General features: G+C 37.4%; 1 protein-coding gene across 12 annotated transcripts in view; it reads right to left on the bottom strand.

Moving 5' to 3' along the window:
• Nucleotides 1-8,873: 8,873 nt before the first annotated feature.
• The window catches only part of PIKFYVE (phosphoinositide kinase, FYVE-type zinc finger containing), a 78,748-nt gene continuing 67,435 nt past the window's right edge, over nt 8,874-20,186 (bottom strand). For 10 of the 12 annotated variants that reach the window (XM_067026709.1, XM_067026714.1, XM_067026707.1 and 7 more), the window contains 8 exons: nt 19,295-19,459; nt 17,855-17,914; nt 16,992-17,168; nt 16,112-16,215; nt 15,059-15,187; nt 13,248-13,509; nt 12,751-12,825; nt 8,874-12,189 (listed from right to left, as the gene is read on the bottom strand). In XM_067026709.1, the coding sequence (XP_066882810.1) occupies nt 12,074-12,189; nt 12,751-12,825; nt 13,248-13,509; nt 15,059-15,187; nt 16,112-16,215; nt 16,992-17,168; nt 17,855-17,914; nt 19,295-19,459 (1,088 nt within the window). In that variant the 3' untranslated portion in view covers nt 8,874-12,073. Of the gene's footprint in view, nt 12,190-12,750; nt 12,826-13,247; nt 13,510-15,058; nt 15,188-16,089; nt 16,216-16,991; nt 17,169-17,854; nt 17,915-19,294; nt 19,460-20,186 lie in introns of all 12 variants that reach the window. The other 2 variants (XR_010839194.1, XM_067026715.1) reach the window with 2 other exon arrangements.

Here is a 20,186-nt window from a genome sequence, read left to right as displayed (position 1 = left end):
AACATGTATTTCATGCAAAGATAGAGGATTTCAGGAGTTACAATAGCTAGATACCAACACAGAGTAGGTAGATAGATAAATATGACCTAACAGTTTACCCCAAGTCTTGATGGAATGGGACTCATGAGTGGACACAACGGAAGAAAGAGATCTCATGGCAGTGTTGAGGGATGGCATGAAATGTTACCCAAGACGAGACCTTCCTGAAAGTATGTGTGAAATTCTGACTTTAGTGGTGTTAGGTCCAATGCAATTGGTCTTAAGCTGTTGCAAGTTCATCCTGACCTCATCTACTACTATGTAGCCTATCTCCCCAAGGAGATAGGAGTTTGTGAACTGGCTTTGAGTGCGAGAGCCCTGCACCCAAATCCAGGTTCTGTCAGTGCCAGAATCATCTGTGATCCTAGAATAAGTTATTTAACCCTTAAGCACCAGTTTCCTGCTTTTGGTAATGCAAAGCAGAGGAGAACGATACCTGTATCAGAGATTTGTTGCAATGATGGAATCCGTGACTGAGATGGATGTGGTCACTCCCCTTCAGAGAACAGTCAAGTAAAAAGGTTACAATACCTTTAAGTATACTAGTGTGACGGTAGAATAAAAAAGCAAAATCTCCCCAGTGGCATTTTGACTAAGTCATTTTCATTTCATTTTCATTATGGCCGCTGAGCCTGCGCGTCCGGAGCCTGTGCTCCGCAACGGGAGAGGCCACAACAGTGAGAGGCCCGCGTACCGCAAAAAAAAAATAATAATAATTTTTAAAAAAATAAAAATATAAAAGAGGAGTGAGGAGGTCATCTTTGAGAGGAGAAGACACTCTTCCTGCTTCAGGATGAGGTTGAGAGGAATACAGGTGAATTGAGAAATGAATTCATCTAATTCACACAATAGACTTAAAATACTGTATAAATGTAAATAGATGATACGTAATACTGAGTAATCTGAGGAGCCATGAAATTTCACATGAACTGGAAAACTAACATTTGCATGGATTCCGGGTTCATCTTATTCTAAAAATATGTTGTTGCTGCCCTGAGAACAATAAAATTCTTCGTTTATCCATATGTACATATTGTTCTGGAACGATAGCTTTTAGTTGGCAATTTTTTAAATCAGCAAGTGTTGTAGCAGATATAATTGCCAAAATTAAAATTAAAAGTTGTCTCATTTATATGATTATTTAAGCATAAAAATTTCAAAATCATCAGTTTATTCATCCATTGCTGCATCGGTTAATATATTAAAAAATAGCTTCTACTATATACAACTTAGGTTTTCTCTGGTTAATTAAACTTGGCTGAAAGCAAAGCAAGAACAAAAGAAAAAGTGCCCTAGAAACACCCAGCTGTTGATCACTTTCCCTGTGAATTGGAGTATACATACACACAGCAATTTGGGGAAATGTTGCAAAATCAAACAAGAATTGAGAACCAAAATAACATGAAGCAAAATAGCCATGGGTTGATTTATTCCAGGGAAACCCTCTATTCACTCAGTGGTTTATTACCACCAGGATAGAGCATAAAGTGTTGCTGATATAGTATGAAGAATAGCACATGTTGCTGAGAAGTAGCAGACAAAAATCCCACTCCTGTGGCAGCCAGACTGAAGGTGCCAGATAGCATCTTCCCAACTTGGATTAAGGCAGTGAGTATCCACCTTCCAACATAACCAAAGAGCTGGGATTTCTCAGTCATCTCATGCAGTTTCTTCAGTGTCACCAATGATTATATTCACTTCTAATGGACAGAAGGAAAGCACAATCCTCTTAAAGTAAGAAAAATCCTTGTAATTTCCACCTCAGGGCATTTATAGATGAACACAGAAAAGAAACAACAGGAGCCCTGTACAGTAGAGATGAGACCAGTCAAATTATAGAATTTACTAAAGGAATCATTTCCAGAATGCTGAGGAGTACGCTTCTGGAAGCAGCTTGAACTGCATTTCCCTAAGGAGTAGCTCTTTGGTGATATGTTGTCGTTTAAGTGATATTACTGGAGGGGAGGATGGCCGTCAGTCTGGGGGGGCTGCAGCTGCCAGATGGGTTTTTCCTGGATGAAGTGGCAAGTTAGCTGCAGAAATGACAATCAAATTCTATGTGGAAAAATCTAGAAGAAGCTACCAAGTTCTGCTGCCAATAAGCTACAGGGCAATTAATTATACCTAGACATTCTTGAGCAATCTCGATGTTCAGCAGCACTTCAAAGATGAGAAGGTAAAAGGCAAAGATGGTGGCAACACCAGGCGTCTGGCTCAGGTGTTGTATCTCCCTGGAGTGTGCTCTGTCCAGGAGATGACATGTATCTGTGGATAGGGTCACAAATATGCTCAAGCCATATTTTCCCATATTGAGCTAATTACAATTTTCTCTTCCTGGTATGCTACTGTCTATTCTAATTTGTTGCAGATACCAGGACTTCGATTAAGAGAAGAGACTGGATTTTTAAAAACATTTTTAAAACAGTAATGAATAGAAAACTACCTTTGACTTTGGACAGAGAAAACATTGTATCAATGATCCAACACAGCATTTAGATAGAATCGTTATAAAATTTCATCTGACTTGGCCTTCTGCTTCTGGGCAAGGTGAGATAACAGGGACCAGATTTACCCTCCTGCTTGAAACAATCAAGAAAACCAGGCAAGATATACAAAACAGCAGTTTTTGAGATGGCAGCAGATATTAGCCAATAAAGGACAGGAATCCTGGAGAGAGAGGAAACAAGTCAGGTGAGCGCTGTTTGTCCCCAGTTATGCCTGGAAGGATCCTGTTCTACCCCCTGGGGTCAGGAGACAGAGCAGAGAATCCAGGGAGACCAAGACCCTGAGTTTGAAGGGCAGAGTACTAGAGAAGAGAGAGCTGCAGAGAGAGAGAGCCTCAGAGATCTGCAGAGGATGGGTATCCAGCAGGGCACTGATCTGACATACATGAAGAAACTACCCAAGGCCAGGGAGAGAGCCATCAGAAATGGCTCTACAGTCATCCCTCATTATCTGTGAGGAATTGGTTCCAGGCCCCCCACGGATACCAAAAGCCACAGGTTGCTCAAGTCCCTTGCAGTTAGCCATCCATATCCACAGATGCAGAACCCAACTGTGTATCTTCATTTCACTTGCTTAGCTTCAAAATGTAGAGCAATTGGTTCTTTGGTTTGGGGAAAGAAAAAATATTTTAATAGGACAGTAAGAACAAAAAAGACCTTCTAACTTAATCTCACTAAAATCAGCGTCTCTAAGGTAGGGCTCTTCCTATCTATCCACTGTAGAATCACTCATTTTGTTGTTTTTGTTTTGTTTGTTGGTTACAGAAGAATAGCAAAGATAGTATAGACAGTTTCCATCCACTACTATTTCTGTACCCTGTTTCTCCTGTACCCTGTTTCTCCTACTATCCATGTCTTACATTTAGTAAAGTACAATTGTCACAATTAATGAATCAATGTTGAAACATTAGTATTAATTCAAGTCCACACTTTATTGAGATTTCTCTAGTTTTTCCTAATGTCCTTTCTCTGAAAGTTACTCATTTGTACAGCCTTGACTCTACTATTTCAGGGATGCATGGACGACAAATGTATCAAGCATGTGCTCTGTCAAATGAAAAGCTGTTAGTGTTACCTTCATCTGAAAAAAGAATTACACTCAGTAAAAAATATTAAGCTATTTTCAACTTAAACCTCCATACGAAAACTACATATTCTAAGATTTAACGCACTCTTGTAAAAGAATAACTTAGGACTCTGGCAAAGATTTGGGGGACTTGGGTTCCCCCAGTCCCACTGGTCCCTCTAACGGCTTCATACTGCTCTGCCAAGCAGATCCGTAAATCTTAAGATCAAGTAGTGATACTTCAGAGCCCTCCACTGGCCACTGCTCACTACTGCAACCTCATTTTGGTCCATTCTTGACCTTGCAATCTCCCTGAAAATATCTTCCTCCACCAACATGAGCGAGGTCAGCTTTTATGGCACCTTGCTAAAAGCCACATAAGTGCAAACAATGTCTTAAAGGTGAAAATTTACACAGTTAAAAGTTTACACCCGGCCACACATATTGTGGCAAATTTGAAAAATTTTAAAGTAATAGTCAGCAAAGGACAACCAATCAGGGCCAAATTCAAGACACCTAACTCCAAAGATGCATTAAAGGACATTGACTACAGTAAAATTATCTTTTCATAAATTTTATTTTCAATTTAACAAATCAGGAGAAGATACAAAGTTAAAAAAATTTTCTTAATTAAAAAAAAAATTTAACTTCTTTTAGTAAGGTGAAGACATCAGAAAAAATTCCTAGCGCAGCAACTGGTGATTTGCTCATATATCTCACTCATGACTATCAGTTTCAAATCACTTTACTTTGATCTCTGCTTCATCTTTCTTCTCTTTTGTTTTGGCCTAAGACATCAGTATACATGTTGTGGAACAAAAATTTTCTTCGGGGAAATAAATTGTTAACAAGAATGAAATCATACCAAGTATATTTACCAACCACAATGGAATGAAATGACAAATCAATAACGGTAGGAAAATTAGAAATTTCACAAATATATGAAAATTAAACAACACATTCTTGACCAACCAAAAGATCAAAGAAGAAATCACAAGAGATTAGAAAAAAATCTCAAGATAAGTGAAAATGTAAACACAACATACCAAAACTTAAGGGGTGCAGTGAAAGAAGAAATAAGAGGGAAGCTCACAGGTATAAATATGTACATTAAAAAAGAAAGATCTCAAATCAATAACCTAACTTTATACCTCAAGGAACTAGAAAAAGGAGAACAAACTAAACCCAAAGTTAGAAGATGGAATGAAATAATAAAGATTAGAGCAGAGATAACAAAATAGAGAATAGAAACACAATAGGAAAAAAATCCAAGAAACTAACAGTTGGTTTTTTGGAAAGATCAACAAAATTAACAATCCCTTAGCTAGATTAAGTAAGAAAAAGAAAAGACTCAAATAAGTAAAATCACAAATGAAAGAGGGGACATTACAACTGATGCCACAGAAATAAAAAGGATAAGAGAATACTACGAACAACTATAGGCCAACAAATTGGATAACGTGGAAGAAATGGATAAATTCCCAGAAACATACAACCTACCAAGACTGAATCATGAAGAAATAGAAAGTCTGAACAGATCTATAACTAGTAAGGAGATTGAATCAGTAACTGAAAACCTCCCAACAAAGAAAAATCAGGACCAGATGGCTTAACTGGTGAATTCTACCAAACGTTTAAAGAAGAATTAATGCCAATCCCACCAAAAAATTGAAGAGATGGAAATACTCCCAAACTCATTTTATGAAGGCAGCATTACCCTGATCTCAATGCCAGAGAAAGACACTACAAGAAAAGAAAATTATAGGCCAATACTCCTAACGTATATAGATGCAAAACTCCACAGCAAAATACTAGCAAACTGAATTCAACAGCACGTTAAAAGGATCAGATGACCATGATGAAGTGGGATTTATCCCTGGGATGCAAGGATGGTTCAACATATGAAAATCAATCAGTGTAATATACCACATTAACTGAAGGACAAAAAACATTTGATCATCTCAATCAATGCAGAAAAAGCACCTGACAATAGTGAATACAGCTTCATGATAAAAATACTCAATAAACTGGGAATACATGAAAACTACTTCAACATAGTAAAGGTCATATATGAAAAGTCCACAGCTAAAATCAGTCTCAATGGTGAAAACAGAGCTTTTCCTCTAAAGTCAGGAACAAGGCAAGAATGCCCACACTTGTCACTTCCATTCAAAATAGTATAAGAAGTCCTAGCCAGAACAATTAGGCAAGAAAACAAAAGGCACAAAAATTGAAAAGGAAGAAGTAAAATGATCTCTGTTTGCAAATGAAATGTATACAAAATACCTTAAAGAGTACACACAAAAATTTAGAAGTAATAAATTCAGCAAAGTTGCAGATACAGAATCAACACAGAAAAATCAGTTGTTTCTATACACTAATAATGAACAATCCAAAAAGAAAATTAACAAAACAATTCAATTCATAATAGCATCAAAAAGAATAATACTTAGGAATAAACCTAACCAAAAGGTGAAAGACTTGTACTCTGAAAACTACAAAACATTGCTGAAAGAAATTAAAGAGCAAAAATGGAAAAGCCTCTTGTGTTCATGAATTGGAAAATTTAATATTGTTAATATGTTCATACTACTCAACACAATCTACAGATTAAACACAATCCCTATCAAAATGCCAAAGGTATTTTTTGCAGAGATAGAAAAATTCACCCTAAAACACCTCTAGAATCTCAAAGGACCCAAAATAGCCAAAACAATTTTGGAAAAGAAAAATGAAGTTGGAGAGAGATCTCACATTTCCTTATTTTAAAACATACTACAAAGCTATAATAATCAAAATAACATGATACTGGCATAAGATACATAGACCAATGGGATAGAATAGAGAGCTCAGAAGTAAACCCTTGCTTATACAGTCAAATGATCTTTGATAAGGACCACTCAATTGGGAAAGGACAGTATCTTTACCAAATGGTGTTAGGAAAACTGGATATCCATGTGCCAAAGAATGAAGTTGGACCCTTATTTTACACCACATACAAAAATTAGCTCAAAATGGGATAAAGACCTAAATGTAAGACCTAAAACTATAAAATTCCTAGAAGAAAACAGGGGAAAAGTTTCAAGACATGAGATTTGTCAATGATTTCTGGATATGACACCAAAAGCACAGGCAACAAAAATAAAAGTAGACCAATGGCACTACATCAAACTTAAAAACGTTTGTGCATCAGAGGATACAATCAATAGACTCAAAAGGCAACCAACGGAATGAGAGAAAATATCAGCAAATCATATACTTGATAAGGTGTTAATATCAAGAATACATAAAGAACTACAATTCAACAAAAAAATCAAGCAACCTGATTAAAAAGTGGCCAGAACATTTGGAAATTTCTCCAAAGATAATATTTAAATAACCAACAAGCATATGAAAATACACCCAACATCACTAGTCATCAGAGAAATGCAAATCAATACCACAATATTATGTCACGCTCATCAGGACACCTACCATCAAAATTAATAAATAAATAGATAAGCATTGGAGAGGATGTGGAGAAATTGGAACACTTGTGCACTGTTGATGGGATTGTAAAATAGTGCAACTACTGTGGAAAACAGTATGAAGTTTCCTCAAAACGTTAAAAAATAGAACCACCATATGATCCAGCAATCCCACTTCTCTGTATTTACCCAAAAGAATTTTTAAAGGAATTTGAAGACATATTTGCACTACCATGTTCATAGACGCATTATTCATAATGGCCAGGAGGTGGAAGTAATCTAAATGTCCATTGATGAATAAATAAAGAAAATGTAGCAACATACACACAATGGAATGCCTTTCAACCTTAAAAAAAAGTAAGGAAATGCTACAACATGGATGAACGTTGAGGACATTATGCTAAGTGACAAAAGCCAGTTACAAAAAGACAAATACTACATGATTTCACTTATAAGGACGAATCTAAAGTAGTCAAATTCATGGCAGTGGAAAGTAGACTGTGGTGGTTACCACGAGCTAGGGTGAAGGGGAAAAAAGAGTTAATGGGCATAGTTTCAGTGTTTGCCAGAAGAAAAAGTTCTGGAGATGTATTGTGCAATGTAACACTTCTGAAGTATATGCTTAAAAACAATTAAGATGGTAATTTTTCATTTCTTTTCCATAATTAAAAAAAATAGGTTTAGGGACTTCCCTGGTGGCACAGTGGTTAAGAATCCACCTGCCATGGGCTTCCCTGGTGGCGCAGTGGTTGAGAGTCCGCCTGCCGATGTAGGAGACACGGGTTTGTGCCCCGGTCCGGGAGGATCCCACATGCTGCGGAGCGGCTGGGCCCGTGAGCCACGGCCGCTGAGCCTGCGCGTCCGGAGCCTGTGCTCTGCAACGGGAGAGGCCACAACAGTGAGAGGCCCGCATACAAAAAAAAAAAAAAAAAGAATCCACCTGCCAATGCAGGGGACTTTCAAGCCCTGGTTCAGGAGGATCCCACATGCCGCGGAGCAACTAAGCCTGTGTGCCACAACTACTGAGCCCGCATGCCACAACTACTGAGCCCGCGCACCTAGAGCCCGTGCTCCGCAACAAGAGAAGCCACCGCAATGAGAAGCCTGAGCACCGCAACGAAGAGTAGCCCCCACGCGCCACAACTAGAGAAAGCCCGCGTGCAGCAACTAAGACCCAACACAGCCAAAAATAAATGAATTAATTTTTTTAAAAATAGGTTTAAAAAGTCTCTTTTAGCGTTAACCCAGGTATTTTATAAGTAATTAATTTCTGATACGAGACATCAAGATAGTGGGGACAGAAAGCTGGTACTATGCATATGCCTTTTCCACCGTTGGGGGTTGAGAGAGAGCAGAGACAGGCCGCCTGGGCATCCCTGGGCACAGAGGCCATCCCCTCTGTCCAGCAGTTCTCACTTTCGCCCTGTGAGTCTGGGCATGGTGAGTAGGAGTCGTTGTGCTTACAGCTGAGGGTTGCGGCACATTGGATCCACTTCAGGGATCCTGTGAAGGGTGGGAACAACTAATAGCGGAGGCTGCCCTCCAGGTGAACTCAGCCATTCCCCGATGGGCAAGGCCAAGCTTTCTAGAGCACCCCATAAGGAAAGCAGAAACAAAGAATTGAAGAGAGGCAGGAGGACAGAAAAGGCCAGGCCCATACTGGGCAAAGTGAACCCAAGGATTTAGCACCCCCTTTCTGAGACCTAAAGAGGAAGGTTATTTACTGGAGAAAGACTTCAATTCTCCCGTCGGAAGGGGGAGAGAATGAACAGAAGACTCCATCTCCTCTTAATGTCGTCAAGCAGATTCACAACGGAGTGAAGTTGATTCTCAGTTTATTGTAAGTGCTCTTTTTACAGTTTAAGTCTCCAAAAGGTCAAGGCAGTTTTATCTCATAAATAACATGTCAATCATATAAAACAGCTGGAACCAAAGTAGAGAAATATATACATTAAGTATTTTCAATATTTTTAATTGAATTTTTCATATTAAATTAAAAGAGGCTATTCTGATTTACAATGTCATTTCTCTAGTTAAAATTAAACCTGTCAAAGACGTAATATACATTTTTTTACAAAACAAGCAGAGCAGGATTAATAAAACTGCTCATGATTGTAATTTTTATTTTTCTATAATACAACTGCACCCGTGTTACAAAAACAAACAAAAAAGGCATTGCACTAGATGGTTTGAATACTGCTTAAGTCAGTATGTTAACACTTGAGGAATAATGAATGGCCTGATGTGTTTCACCACCAGGCTCATTCGCAAGGGTTTTCACTCTGCCAGGGAAGCAAACTTTCTATACCGGTAGATTACTTTCCTCAGCAGTTTTATACAAGCCCACCACACTAATGGGTAAAAAGCCAAGGAGAAGCTAATGCCACAGAAAACAATACAACCCTACTATTTACAATACCCAATAAAGGCCAAAGCTAGAAAACCACTCACTGCTGGATCAAGGAAAAAATTTTAAGTAGGCCATTCTGTAGGAAAATTTGAATATCTATAAATTTAAAATATTCAATAGACTACAAAAGGGCTTGCAACAGCTTATTCCCCTTATTTTTTTCTTAGGCTGGGTAAGAAAAGCGTGAATCTTTTTTATTTTTAAATAAAGTTTTGATGGCATCAAAACACTTCACATTTATAAATAAGGTTTTTATACAATGCAACATGTTCACATAGCTTTCTTGTGCTATCAATTATTCTCAGAATTCATTTTTTTATTCTAAAGAAGAAAGTATTAAGATTTCTTCCTTGTTCTTATCATCATCAAGGTTCTCCAGGCCTCAAATGGGAATTCAAGAGACGTAAACAAACAACCATTCAGTGCCTGACACTGAGTACACAGTATTTGAAAAGCCTTATGTACCTGGTAGTGGCCTAAACAAGAGCAGCAAGAGGCTGGGTATATAGTTCTACCACTCAAAACAAATTAAATTTTGTATTTCCCCTTCTTTAAGACAGTTTTAAAAGGACAGATCACCCTTGCAAGGCAACAAGTATTGTTTCAGATTATATCATATTGGAATTTTTTTTAGCCACAACATTACCTAAACAGCAGCAGTACTTAAAAAAAAAATTGGTTCTTCAAGTCATGGGCAAGGAAAACAAAATCAACATGACACATTATTGTCAACAGCTATTCCGATGGAGCATTCAAGCTATACACGTGTTACTGAGACTAAAACAAAAAAAACAACCTGATTACATCTGGGGAAGACACCTGCTCCTGGAAGTGCTCCTGACTGGGGTGAGGGAAATGGACAGGATAAATAACCCTAAGTCTCCTCACATAAAAAATAAACAGATGCAAAATATGTTTGCATTCAAAATGAGACACAAAATCCATGTTCCTGACACATGAGAAGTGAATAATGTTCCACATCTTTCAGCCCTGTACAACTCCTTTACTGGCCTTTGATATCAAAACTAAAATCGTCATTTTTCTGTACGTTTTCAAAAGGCACATCACATGTTAAAAAAGAAACAAGTGCTTATCATCAGATCAGTAGTAAGTCCTTGGTCAGTTTCTTTCTAGTACAGAACAAACCATGTTTCTAATAAGCACCAGGCACCAAACTAATGCTTTTGTTTTCTCCAGCAAACTTTCCAAAATGTTCCTATTTTACATACTTAGTCTCTGTAATTGGAATGTAACCAGATTTTTTCTTATTATGTGAAAGTTGCAATAGAAACATGCTATTATAGGAAGCCTGAAAAGAGTGGAACCCTTAAAACTTTACAAACCCAAAATTATCCTTATTACGGAAAAGAAACCAAGAGAAAATATTCGGGGTTGTGTTATCTTCCTCAAAGACAGTTTAATATACTTCTGATCACTTTTTAAATAAACAAAAACTCTATTAAACAATAAGTTTCTCACTAAGAATATCTTATCTGTTAACATTTCTCAATAGTCAGAACTGGCCTAGAAACTGGTACAGAAAGTTAGAAAACAGGGATGTCCATACTGGAAACTTCTTAGTTTTATATAGATGCCACATAAATTGCTAGTTATATTGAAAAGGATACTTTATCCTTATAAAAAATAAAGCAAGTGCTTCCCTCACCCAATTTACTGGATCAGGCCTAATTTATTTTTTATATTTAAAAAAACCCTTCATTAATAATTATCCCTTTGGGGATTTAGTCATTGTAGACTAATTTACTAATGTTTCCCTGAAAGTGGGAGAAAAACCTAGAGTATGAGCATGTGTAGACAAGTGCAGTTCAGCATATTACTTGCACAAAAGCTGTAAACAAGCTTCAAAAAACAGCTCCAGAAAAAGGCTTAAAGTTACTGGCTGTAGCCTCCTGTCACCCACAGACAAGTCGAGACAGAACTTGAAAAATATCAAACACACTTGAAAACAGGGCAAGATACAGAACATGACAGGACTCTCAATTTAAGTCAAATTCCTCAATAAAACAAGAATAGACTGTATCAATCTGTTTGTTTAACTGGCCATTAATAAAATAATTCAGAATTTTTTTAAGGTTTCAGAAATTCTGATAAGAGGTAACATTAAATTGTTACATAAGAAACACAAAACAAATTCACCAGGTCTACAAATGCTTTCTAGGTAAAGAATCCGTCCAATATGATGCCGGGAGAGTCATAATCTATGAGACACTGTTCTCTTAACAGAATTGCTAGCAAATATGACAACCCATTTTTTCACCCTATCTCATCTCTAACCATACATTTGTCCTCAGCCCTTTGAAATATGCCTAGATTTCAGCTTAAGTGAACAAAATGTTCATGCAACATCCCAGCCTATGGATAGCTCATTTGTCGGTATCAAAAAACCAAAGTGCAAATCCATGGAGTTTTAACCCTTCAGGCGACAGATGGCCTCCACAGCCGCAGAACTGAAAGGGCTTTGCATACAGTGGTGAATGTGATGAAGGAATAAAACATGTAGCTTATTTTTGGTCCTTGGTTCCAGGCCCCTTTTCTTCCTGGTCCATTTCAAAATATGTGCTTCGTTTCAGCAGTTCAGACCCAAGCCTGTCCAGTGGTCTGGTACCATCAGGAAATACTTGTCCATTGCTTCACAAAATCTGGTCCTATACAGCTCTGGAGAGACCACAGTCGGCATTTTACCTAGGATTATGAAAGAGAAGAGGGAAAAGGAAGCTGTTACATAATTGGTAAGACAACTGACTTCCACGGCTATGTTCTTTCATGTAAACAGACATGAAGGGCCATGGTCTGTAAACAAACACACTGCGGCGGGCTCAGAAAGGGGGGAGGGTGTTCACTGTGCCACATGACAAGGGACAGGTCCTTCTTGGCAGGAGGTTATTTTTTCATTTTTAAAGACGCTCTTGCTTAGAGATGAGAGATGTCTAAAAGCACAAATGGTGCTGGCAGCTCTCAGAGAACCTTGAGGATTTCAAGTGTTAACTCAGGACAACCTCCTGTTCAGAACTTCTGGCCTTTTTAACTTATCATTTTGAGAACCTCTGGCATCTTAACACAAATTTAAAACCCCATATTTCCCCACCTAAACATTCCCCTTATTATTTGATCACCTTGGAAATGATGATAAAATCAAAGATATGTTTTAGAATTTTTTTTAAAGTATCAATTTAGTATATGTTAACTGATGAGGAAGATAATGAGAATAGTTTAAAGAGTAAACAGAACAAAAATTCTGCTCACCTTGTCCTCCTAAAATTCCTGTTGATTTCACAACCATCTCAAGCTTTTTGTCCCATGTAAATGTTCGGATATAATCTGTTGCAGAGGGCGAGATTAGCAGTAAAGGTTCTCTTAATAAATACAAGCAGATGACAACCGCAATTACCATTACTATTACTTCTACAATAGTTACTGAGTCCTGGCAATACTGCAGGTGCGGACAATATGCCAGGGACTGTCCTAAGGGTTTTTACCATATTAATTCATTTAATCCTCATAACAACCTCATAGGGCTTCATCTTCAAGTGACTTTTGAATACAGATATTTTTGGTAAAAATAATGAAAATGGAAATGAGGAACCTGAATAAAAGGTACCAGAACAGAAAAACTATTATTTTTAAAATTTCAAATGAAAGTTTGTGAAATTATTCAATAAGCTATTACTAGACCAGATAGTCTTCAAATTTTACTCTGGCTTCAATCATGAACTATACGTAAGGCATGCTCATCAACTTACCTATAATTCCAACTACCAGCTCATTGCTGGTATCATCTCGCCCAACCAGCAAAGAATAATCTATAATGAGGTGGCTAGAAAGGAAGTGGGAGTCGCTACGGATTGAGGCTCTCAGCACAGCTTTGGAATGAGAACGGATATACAGAGGGTTGTCTCGAACCATCTTTAAGAGATTTTCATCCAGCAGGACTACATCACAACTCTCTTTCCCAGTATCGGTTTTTACATTTCGATTCCTAAGTGAACCCTTCAAATCAAAAACCTAGCAGAAAGAAAACTCTGTCATTTATGTGTGAGTTGTTACAAATGGTTAATTAAATTAAAAAGGCAGAAAGCTTCCTTGTAGCCACTACTGTTATAAACACTTTAAAATTTAATTTTAAAACCTAATAACTTATATAAGTCACTAAATGCATACATTGTAATTGTATCATACATAAAATACATGGTCACGTAATTGTATCATATGAAATTAATAGCTAGGTACTCATTTATTGAAATATTTCAGAAATATACTGACCCATTTAATCAACTCTAAGAAACACTAACAAGTAACTCCAAAAATATACTGCTGAATCATAAAGCAGTTTAAAAAACAGATGCAAAGGGCTTCCCTGGTGGCGCAGTGGTTGAGAGTCCGCCTGCCAATGCAGGGGACACGGGTTCGTGCCCCGGTCTGGGAAGATCCCACGTGCCGCGGAGCGGCTGGGCCCGTGAGCCGTGGCCGCTGGGCCTGTGCGTCCGGAGCCTGTGCTCCGCAGCGGGAGAGGCCACAACGGTGAGAGGCCCGCGTACCACAAAAAAAAAAAAAAAAAAAAAAAAAAAAAACAGATGCAAACATTCAGAGGAAACTTTAAGTACTGATACCAAAACTGTGCAATTACTTAGGACAATGTAGAAGCAACAGCATATCTCTAGGAATTTCTGGGCATTAGGAAAAGCAACACACTCAAAGGTCAGGGACTTGGGTACTAGACCAGTGCGACCTGAAGTGTTATTCGACAGACCACTGCTAGACAGGCTTTCCTGGCTCATGATGACAGAGAGGCTAGTGCCAGAATGTAAATCAATTACATCATTAAACCCACAACTTAGTACAGCAGATGCTTTTGCCATAGCAAGACATTCTCGATGAAGAAAGCAGTGCATTAAATTACATTCTATTGATCAGTACAAGCTCTTATCTCACCACGGACTGGAAACAGTTCAAGGACCAGCACATTGAAGAGTACTGTTCTAGAATCTAGACCAACCTGAGTTCTAGGCATAGCTGTGTGACTTTGATAAAGTACTCAATGTTTCTGAGCCTCAGTTTCTTCATCTTTAAAACTGTTATGTTGGGCTTCCCTGGTGGCGCAGTGGTTGAGAATCCACCTGCCAATGCAGGGGACACGGGTTCATGCCCCGGTCCGGGAAGATCCCACATGCCGTGGAGCAGCTGGGCCCGTGAGCCATGGCCGCTGAGCCTGCGCGTCCGGAGCCTGTGCTCCGCAACGGGAGAGGCCTTAACAGTGAGAGGCCCGCGTACCACAGAAAAAAAAAAAAAAAACTGTTATGTTCCATCTGCCTTCTTTTTCTATAATTCTGTGTTGCTAGGATGTTGGATATGTTAAATTTTAGGACCAGTCCACAATATTCCTCTTTATTCTTTCCTACAGGGTTCAATAACTCAAAAGTTAAATTTTGCCTAGTAACCAAAGTTTAATATTTACTATCAAATATCATGTTACTCTCTGATTCATCATGTTCAGGAACCAGAAATACAAAGGGTAAACGCTAGCTAAATGCTTTGCATAGTCCAGTATCCTTACCTGTGCCATCTTTCTCCCATAGAAAAGATTTTCCATGACAAGGAGATCTAGCTTCTTCTCAGTGTTGTTCTGGGAATTCTTATAACCAATTCTGTAAACTCCAAGAATCTTGGCCAATGCAGTGGGCCTCTAATCAAGAAAAAAGTAAACTCTTATCAAAAAGGACTATTTATGAATAATATGCTTAGTGAAATAAGTCAGTGAAAGATAAATACTGTATGATATCACTTATATGTGGAATCTAAAAGTAATACAAATGAATGTACATGCAAAACAGAAACAGACTTCGATATAGAAAACAAGCTTGTGGTTACCAAAAGGGAAAGGGAATGGGGGAGGGACAAATTTTTTGTATGAGATTAATAAACTACTCTGTATCAAACAGATAAGCAATAAGGATATATTATATACACAGGGAATTATAGCCATCATCTTGTAACGACTTACAATGAAGTATAATCTGCAAAAATACCAAATCACTTTGCTGTACACTTGAAACTAATATTGTAAATCAACTATACTTCAATTTTCCAAAAGGGTTATTTATAATTTAATACCAATATCTGGATTATTCATGTATTACCCAAACATGATTTTCTATTAATATGATCAGAGGACCTTAAAACAAACTCAAACCTTTGTATCTATGAAGCAAGTAAAGCAGCAATGCCAATAAAATTATTAGATCTTTAACATTCTCCCAAGGGGTAATCGTTCTCAATTTCTCAAACTCACAAATTTTATTATGACATAATTTCTCCAATAATAGGCAATAAACCCATAAATGGAAAAAAAAATTTGTATGACTCTTTCATACTCACGGGAGGGTCACTGCTTCATGACAAGTGGGTAATCTCTCTCTCTCTCTCTATATATATATATATATATATGTAGGAAAAAGAGTTTGAAATCCCTGCATTCTACCACACCTCAACAGCATAGCAGAGATCTAGTCATGTTCTGTTCACATATTACCACGGAGAAAACTGCCATTAGGACTCTCAGGATGTGAAAAAGCCCAGTAAACTTACAGATCAAGGTTTGGGTTTCTACCTTTTGTTGAACGGCATTTGTAATATAATTGAAGTAGTGCGGTGCAAAGTCAAGGAAAGACTGGACCTCCAGACGAGGCATTTGCTTCAAAATGAATCTATCATCTAAAAGGCAAAAATTTCATGTTTATTCAATTGCAATATTTACTGAGGTATTCTAAAATAAATCATTCTAAAAATCCCAAATGATCTGTTTGCTTCACATTTTTAAGGGATATTTTCTGACACCACTGTGAAGATTTTGATCAGAACACAGTTCTCAAGTAATTGAAGGTTTGGAAGGGTTTCTGAGGATTTATATAGTCAAGAAACCTCTACTTTTGACAGTACCACACCTAAATTCATAGCTAAATGATCTACTTTTTTTAAACTACCAAGTAAAATGTTATAAATTCCTTTGTTAACAATCCAGTAAGTAACAGTTATGAAAGTTCTTATCTAGCACATCTTTCCTGATGCATTTTCTCAAATAATTTCGCTTTCAGTGAGTATGGAAAATGGAATGTGAAATAAAAATGGTCATGATCTTCTGTAAAATTTTGTAGGTTAAGCACCTGGCCTTCTGGTTTTTAGGTCAAATGTTTCTATTTTTATCTCTCTCTCATGAGCTCTGAGGTACCTTTTGAGTCTTCTAGAAGTTCTCTGTTATTATTTACATTTGGAAAACTCAGGACTAGTAAGAATTTAGTAAGGATCTGATCAATATTTGTCTCTCATTACACACCATACACCATATATTCTTTTAAATATGCTTCTTTCATCCTCTCAAGCATAAAAAGAAAAACATGTTTGCAAAAAGACAGTATCGTATTACCTCAGTTCAATTATCCGAGGGAAAAAGATGGATACCGCTTAATTAGTAAATGATTAAAAAGACTTACCTTCAGTCGCATAAAAGGCAGCTCCTGATTTGCCTCCTCGGGCCTGCCACGGAGAAGAGTGAGAAAGGGAACGAATGAAATCTTCTTCGCTGCTGCCCAGAATCACTTCTCGCATCTTATGAAACTCTCCCGCATAGTAGAGCCGACAGTAAAACTTGGCGTTGGCATCAGAAAATTCTATAAACAGAAGTGTTTGTTTTTTTTTAAAAAAAAAAGCTCCTCTGGATCAGAAATACCTTTTCCTTTTCCTTCTTGCTCACTCCCCACCCCCACCAAATGCAATCATTTAAGTTTCTCCACGATAGCATTTTTCACATTAAGTCTACTACATCCCTGTTTATCACAATTCAGTTAAAGTTATCTTCAGGAAGGATTAAAGAGCATCTTATGACCACCCTTCATATTTCTAGAAAAATCAAACAGAAAATAAGACCCATTTCTAATTTTATGCTGGTTACTGTAATTTCATCATTGCACTTTTTTACATCTTATATTTTTCTATAGTGTTATAATGCTGGATAATAAATTTTTGGCACTCACATGTACACACACAATTCTAGATGCCTTATTAAGGCTCTGTGGCTCTAGATTACATAAAAAGTAATTATTTAAACATCAGACATTGCATTATTTTATAATTTATAAATTATAATTTTAATTTATAAATAAATTTCCTTCTAAATTAAATAATGAATATTTATAAACTAAATTTAGACTAAACAAATGTTCATCAGTACACAGACTTAATATTCATTTCAAGAAGTAGAATATTTATCTAGTGAGAAGCTGGAAGCTTCAAATAATGGAGTTTTGCTCAATTATAGTCCTGGTCCCCAAACCAAAGGTATTTATCTCATACTTACGGAGCTCCACATGAGGATTTGTGAGTTGTTTCTTCTGTGTATCTCCTCCATCTACTTCATCTAAAAGATTTAACATCATTAGTAAAGCCAAAGTTTTAGATCGTTATCAGGTCATTTTGTCTGTTCTTTTTCCCCTGATATAATACTAAAAACAAGTCAATTCATGTTATCCTAGTCAAGTCACTCTCAAGCAAGCATCATGTATACAATTAACTGTGTAAATTATAATAAAAATCTATGTACCTTCTGAAAGATCAATTTTTAGATTAAAAATCAGAGAATTCAGATTGAAGAATAATTTTTCTTATAGTTAAGTAATCTCTATGATAGCAATAAAATAACTCAGCTCTAACATCACAACTTTCTGGGCTTCTTTACCAGAGTTTATGACCAGTTTTCCCTGTGTATGGAATAATGCTTCCCCAGTAGTCTGAGATGCTTTCTTTATCATATACTAAGATATATATGTACAATACAGAAAATATACTAGTGTCTACTTCAGAGCTATCTTTTTTTATTTGACTGATTTGTCTGGCAAACCTACTGCCAGATCCACTCTAATTATTGTAGAGTTGTGATACATTTTAATATCTAGAAGCACAAGTCATCCACTAAGTTTCACATTTCAAAATTATTTTTTTCAAAGCACCAATGCCTTCCAAGGATCACAGCCCAATAGCAGCCTACAGAATACTTAACGCATATCTTCATTACTGATGAAAACTTATCATGCAGTTCCTATTTTTTAAACTAATAATTCATGATCTAACCCAGGGGTTGCCAAACTATTCCTGTAAAGGGCCAGATGGTAAGTATTTTACTCAGTTGCAGCTACTCAACTTGCCAATATAATGCAAAAACCACCAGACAGTAAGTAAATGAAAGGGTGTGCCTGTGTTCCAACACAACTTTATTAACAAAGACAGGTCAGCATAGTTTGCCAACTCCTGGTCTAATAACCCTGTATTCAAACACAATCAGGTAGATATATTTTTTAAATATCCAAATGAAGGTGGGTATCCACAGCTTCCACCTTACAGAGACTGGAAAAGAAAGGAAACGTCTGAGGGCGTAGTGGGATGAAAACGTTTGAATATATACTGTGAGCTACATAGTGAGACAGATGCTTTACATGTATAATGTCACTTAGTCCTCAGTAAACCCAGTAAACCTTGGAAGACACGGCTTTTCCAGTTTACAAGTACAGAAAGTAAGGATTTCTGATTCTACCACACAGTAAGTGACAGCAATGACATCTGAAACCAGTTGGATCCTCCAAGCGCCATGCTTTTCCCACTCTACCCCCACCAAGGTGTGAGAAGAGAGGGAATGCCCTGGTCTCAGCAACAGAAGCATCTACTTCAAGCTATAAGGAACATAACCAATTAAAATAAGTAAATCAAAACCTAGAATAAGCACATTTGGTCTCCTTTAACACACCTTGAGGCTCAATGCCTTGATTCTCCGTTCCCTCCTTGCCCGTCTGCCCAACCTGGTAGTAAGCACTATCTGCTCCACGTAAGGTCTCTCTTTTCTGGGAAGAGAGATCAGGGCTTTTCCCTGCTGTCCCTCGGAAGAAGGACAACATTCCAGAAGCCTTTTTGGCTAAAAATAAGAGGTAACATATTAAGTACAGGTCACTGCAGGTAGAAAAATTAAAAGTTTCAACTCATTCCTTTGTTAGCAGTAACCATTATATGAGAGTAATAAATATGAGTAACACTGATAGTTTTATTTGCACAGATTATTCCACATGTTTTATGGGATCTTTAGGGGGAAGTCAAGCACTCTTACTATCAGAAACATAAAAGAAGAGCAATGTTCAGACAGCTATATATCAAAATGTGAGAAATTATATAGAAAGCCTTTTAAAAATATCTTTCCGGGCTTCCCTGGTGGCACAGTGGTTGAGAATCCGCCTGCTGATGCAGGGGACATGGGTTTGTGCCCCGGTCTGGGAATATCCCACATGCCGCGGAGTGGCTGGGCCTGTGAGCCATGGCCACTGAGCTTGCGCATCCGGAGCCTGTGCTCCGCAACAGGAGAGGCCACAACAGTGAGAGGCCCGCATACAAAAAAAAAAAAAAAAAAATCTTTCCAAGGCTGTCAGAATATCTTAAGCAACAAGATTAAGTTAGGGCTGCGTTCTTATAGTATCACAGTATAGTTAATTAAACTAATACAAAACAGTATTCCAAGCTACAATGCATCAAAATTAAAGGTTTTTATATCATCTGTCTTCCTACATTTCAACATAGCAAAATATACAATTTTAGTTTTAGCATTTTTCAAAAATAAGTAGTACAGGATGACCAAAAATATCACTAAAGCT

Source organism: Kogia breviceps, chromosome 2 (genome assembly GCF_026419965.1).
Source record: "Kogia breviceps isolate mKogBre1 chromosome 2, mKogBre1 haplotype 1, whole genome shotgun sequence".
NCBI lineage: Eukaryota > Metazoa > Chordata > Mammalia > Artiodactyla > Physeteridae > Kogia > Kogia breviceps.
Note: the sequence above shows the minus strand (reverse complement) of the source record. Positions and strands in the feature narration are given on the sequence as shown.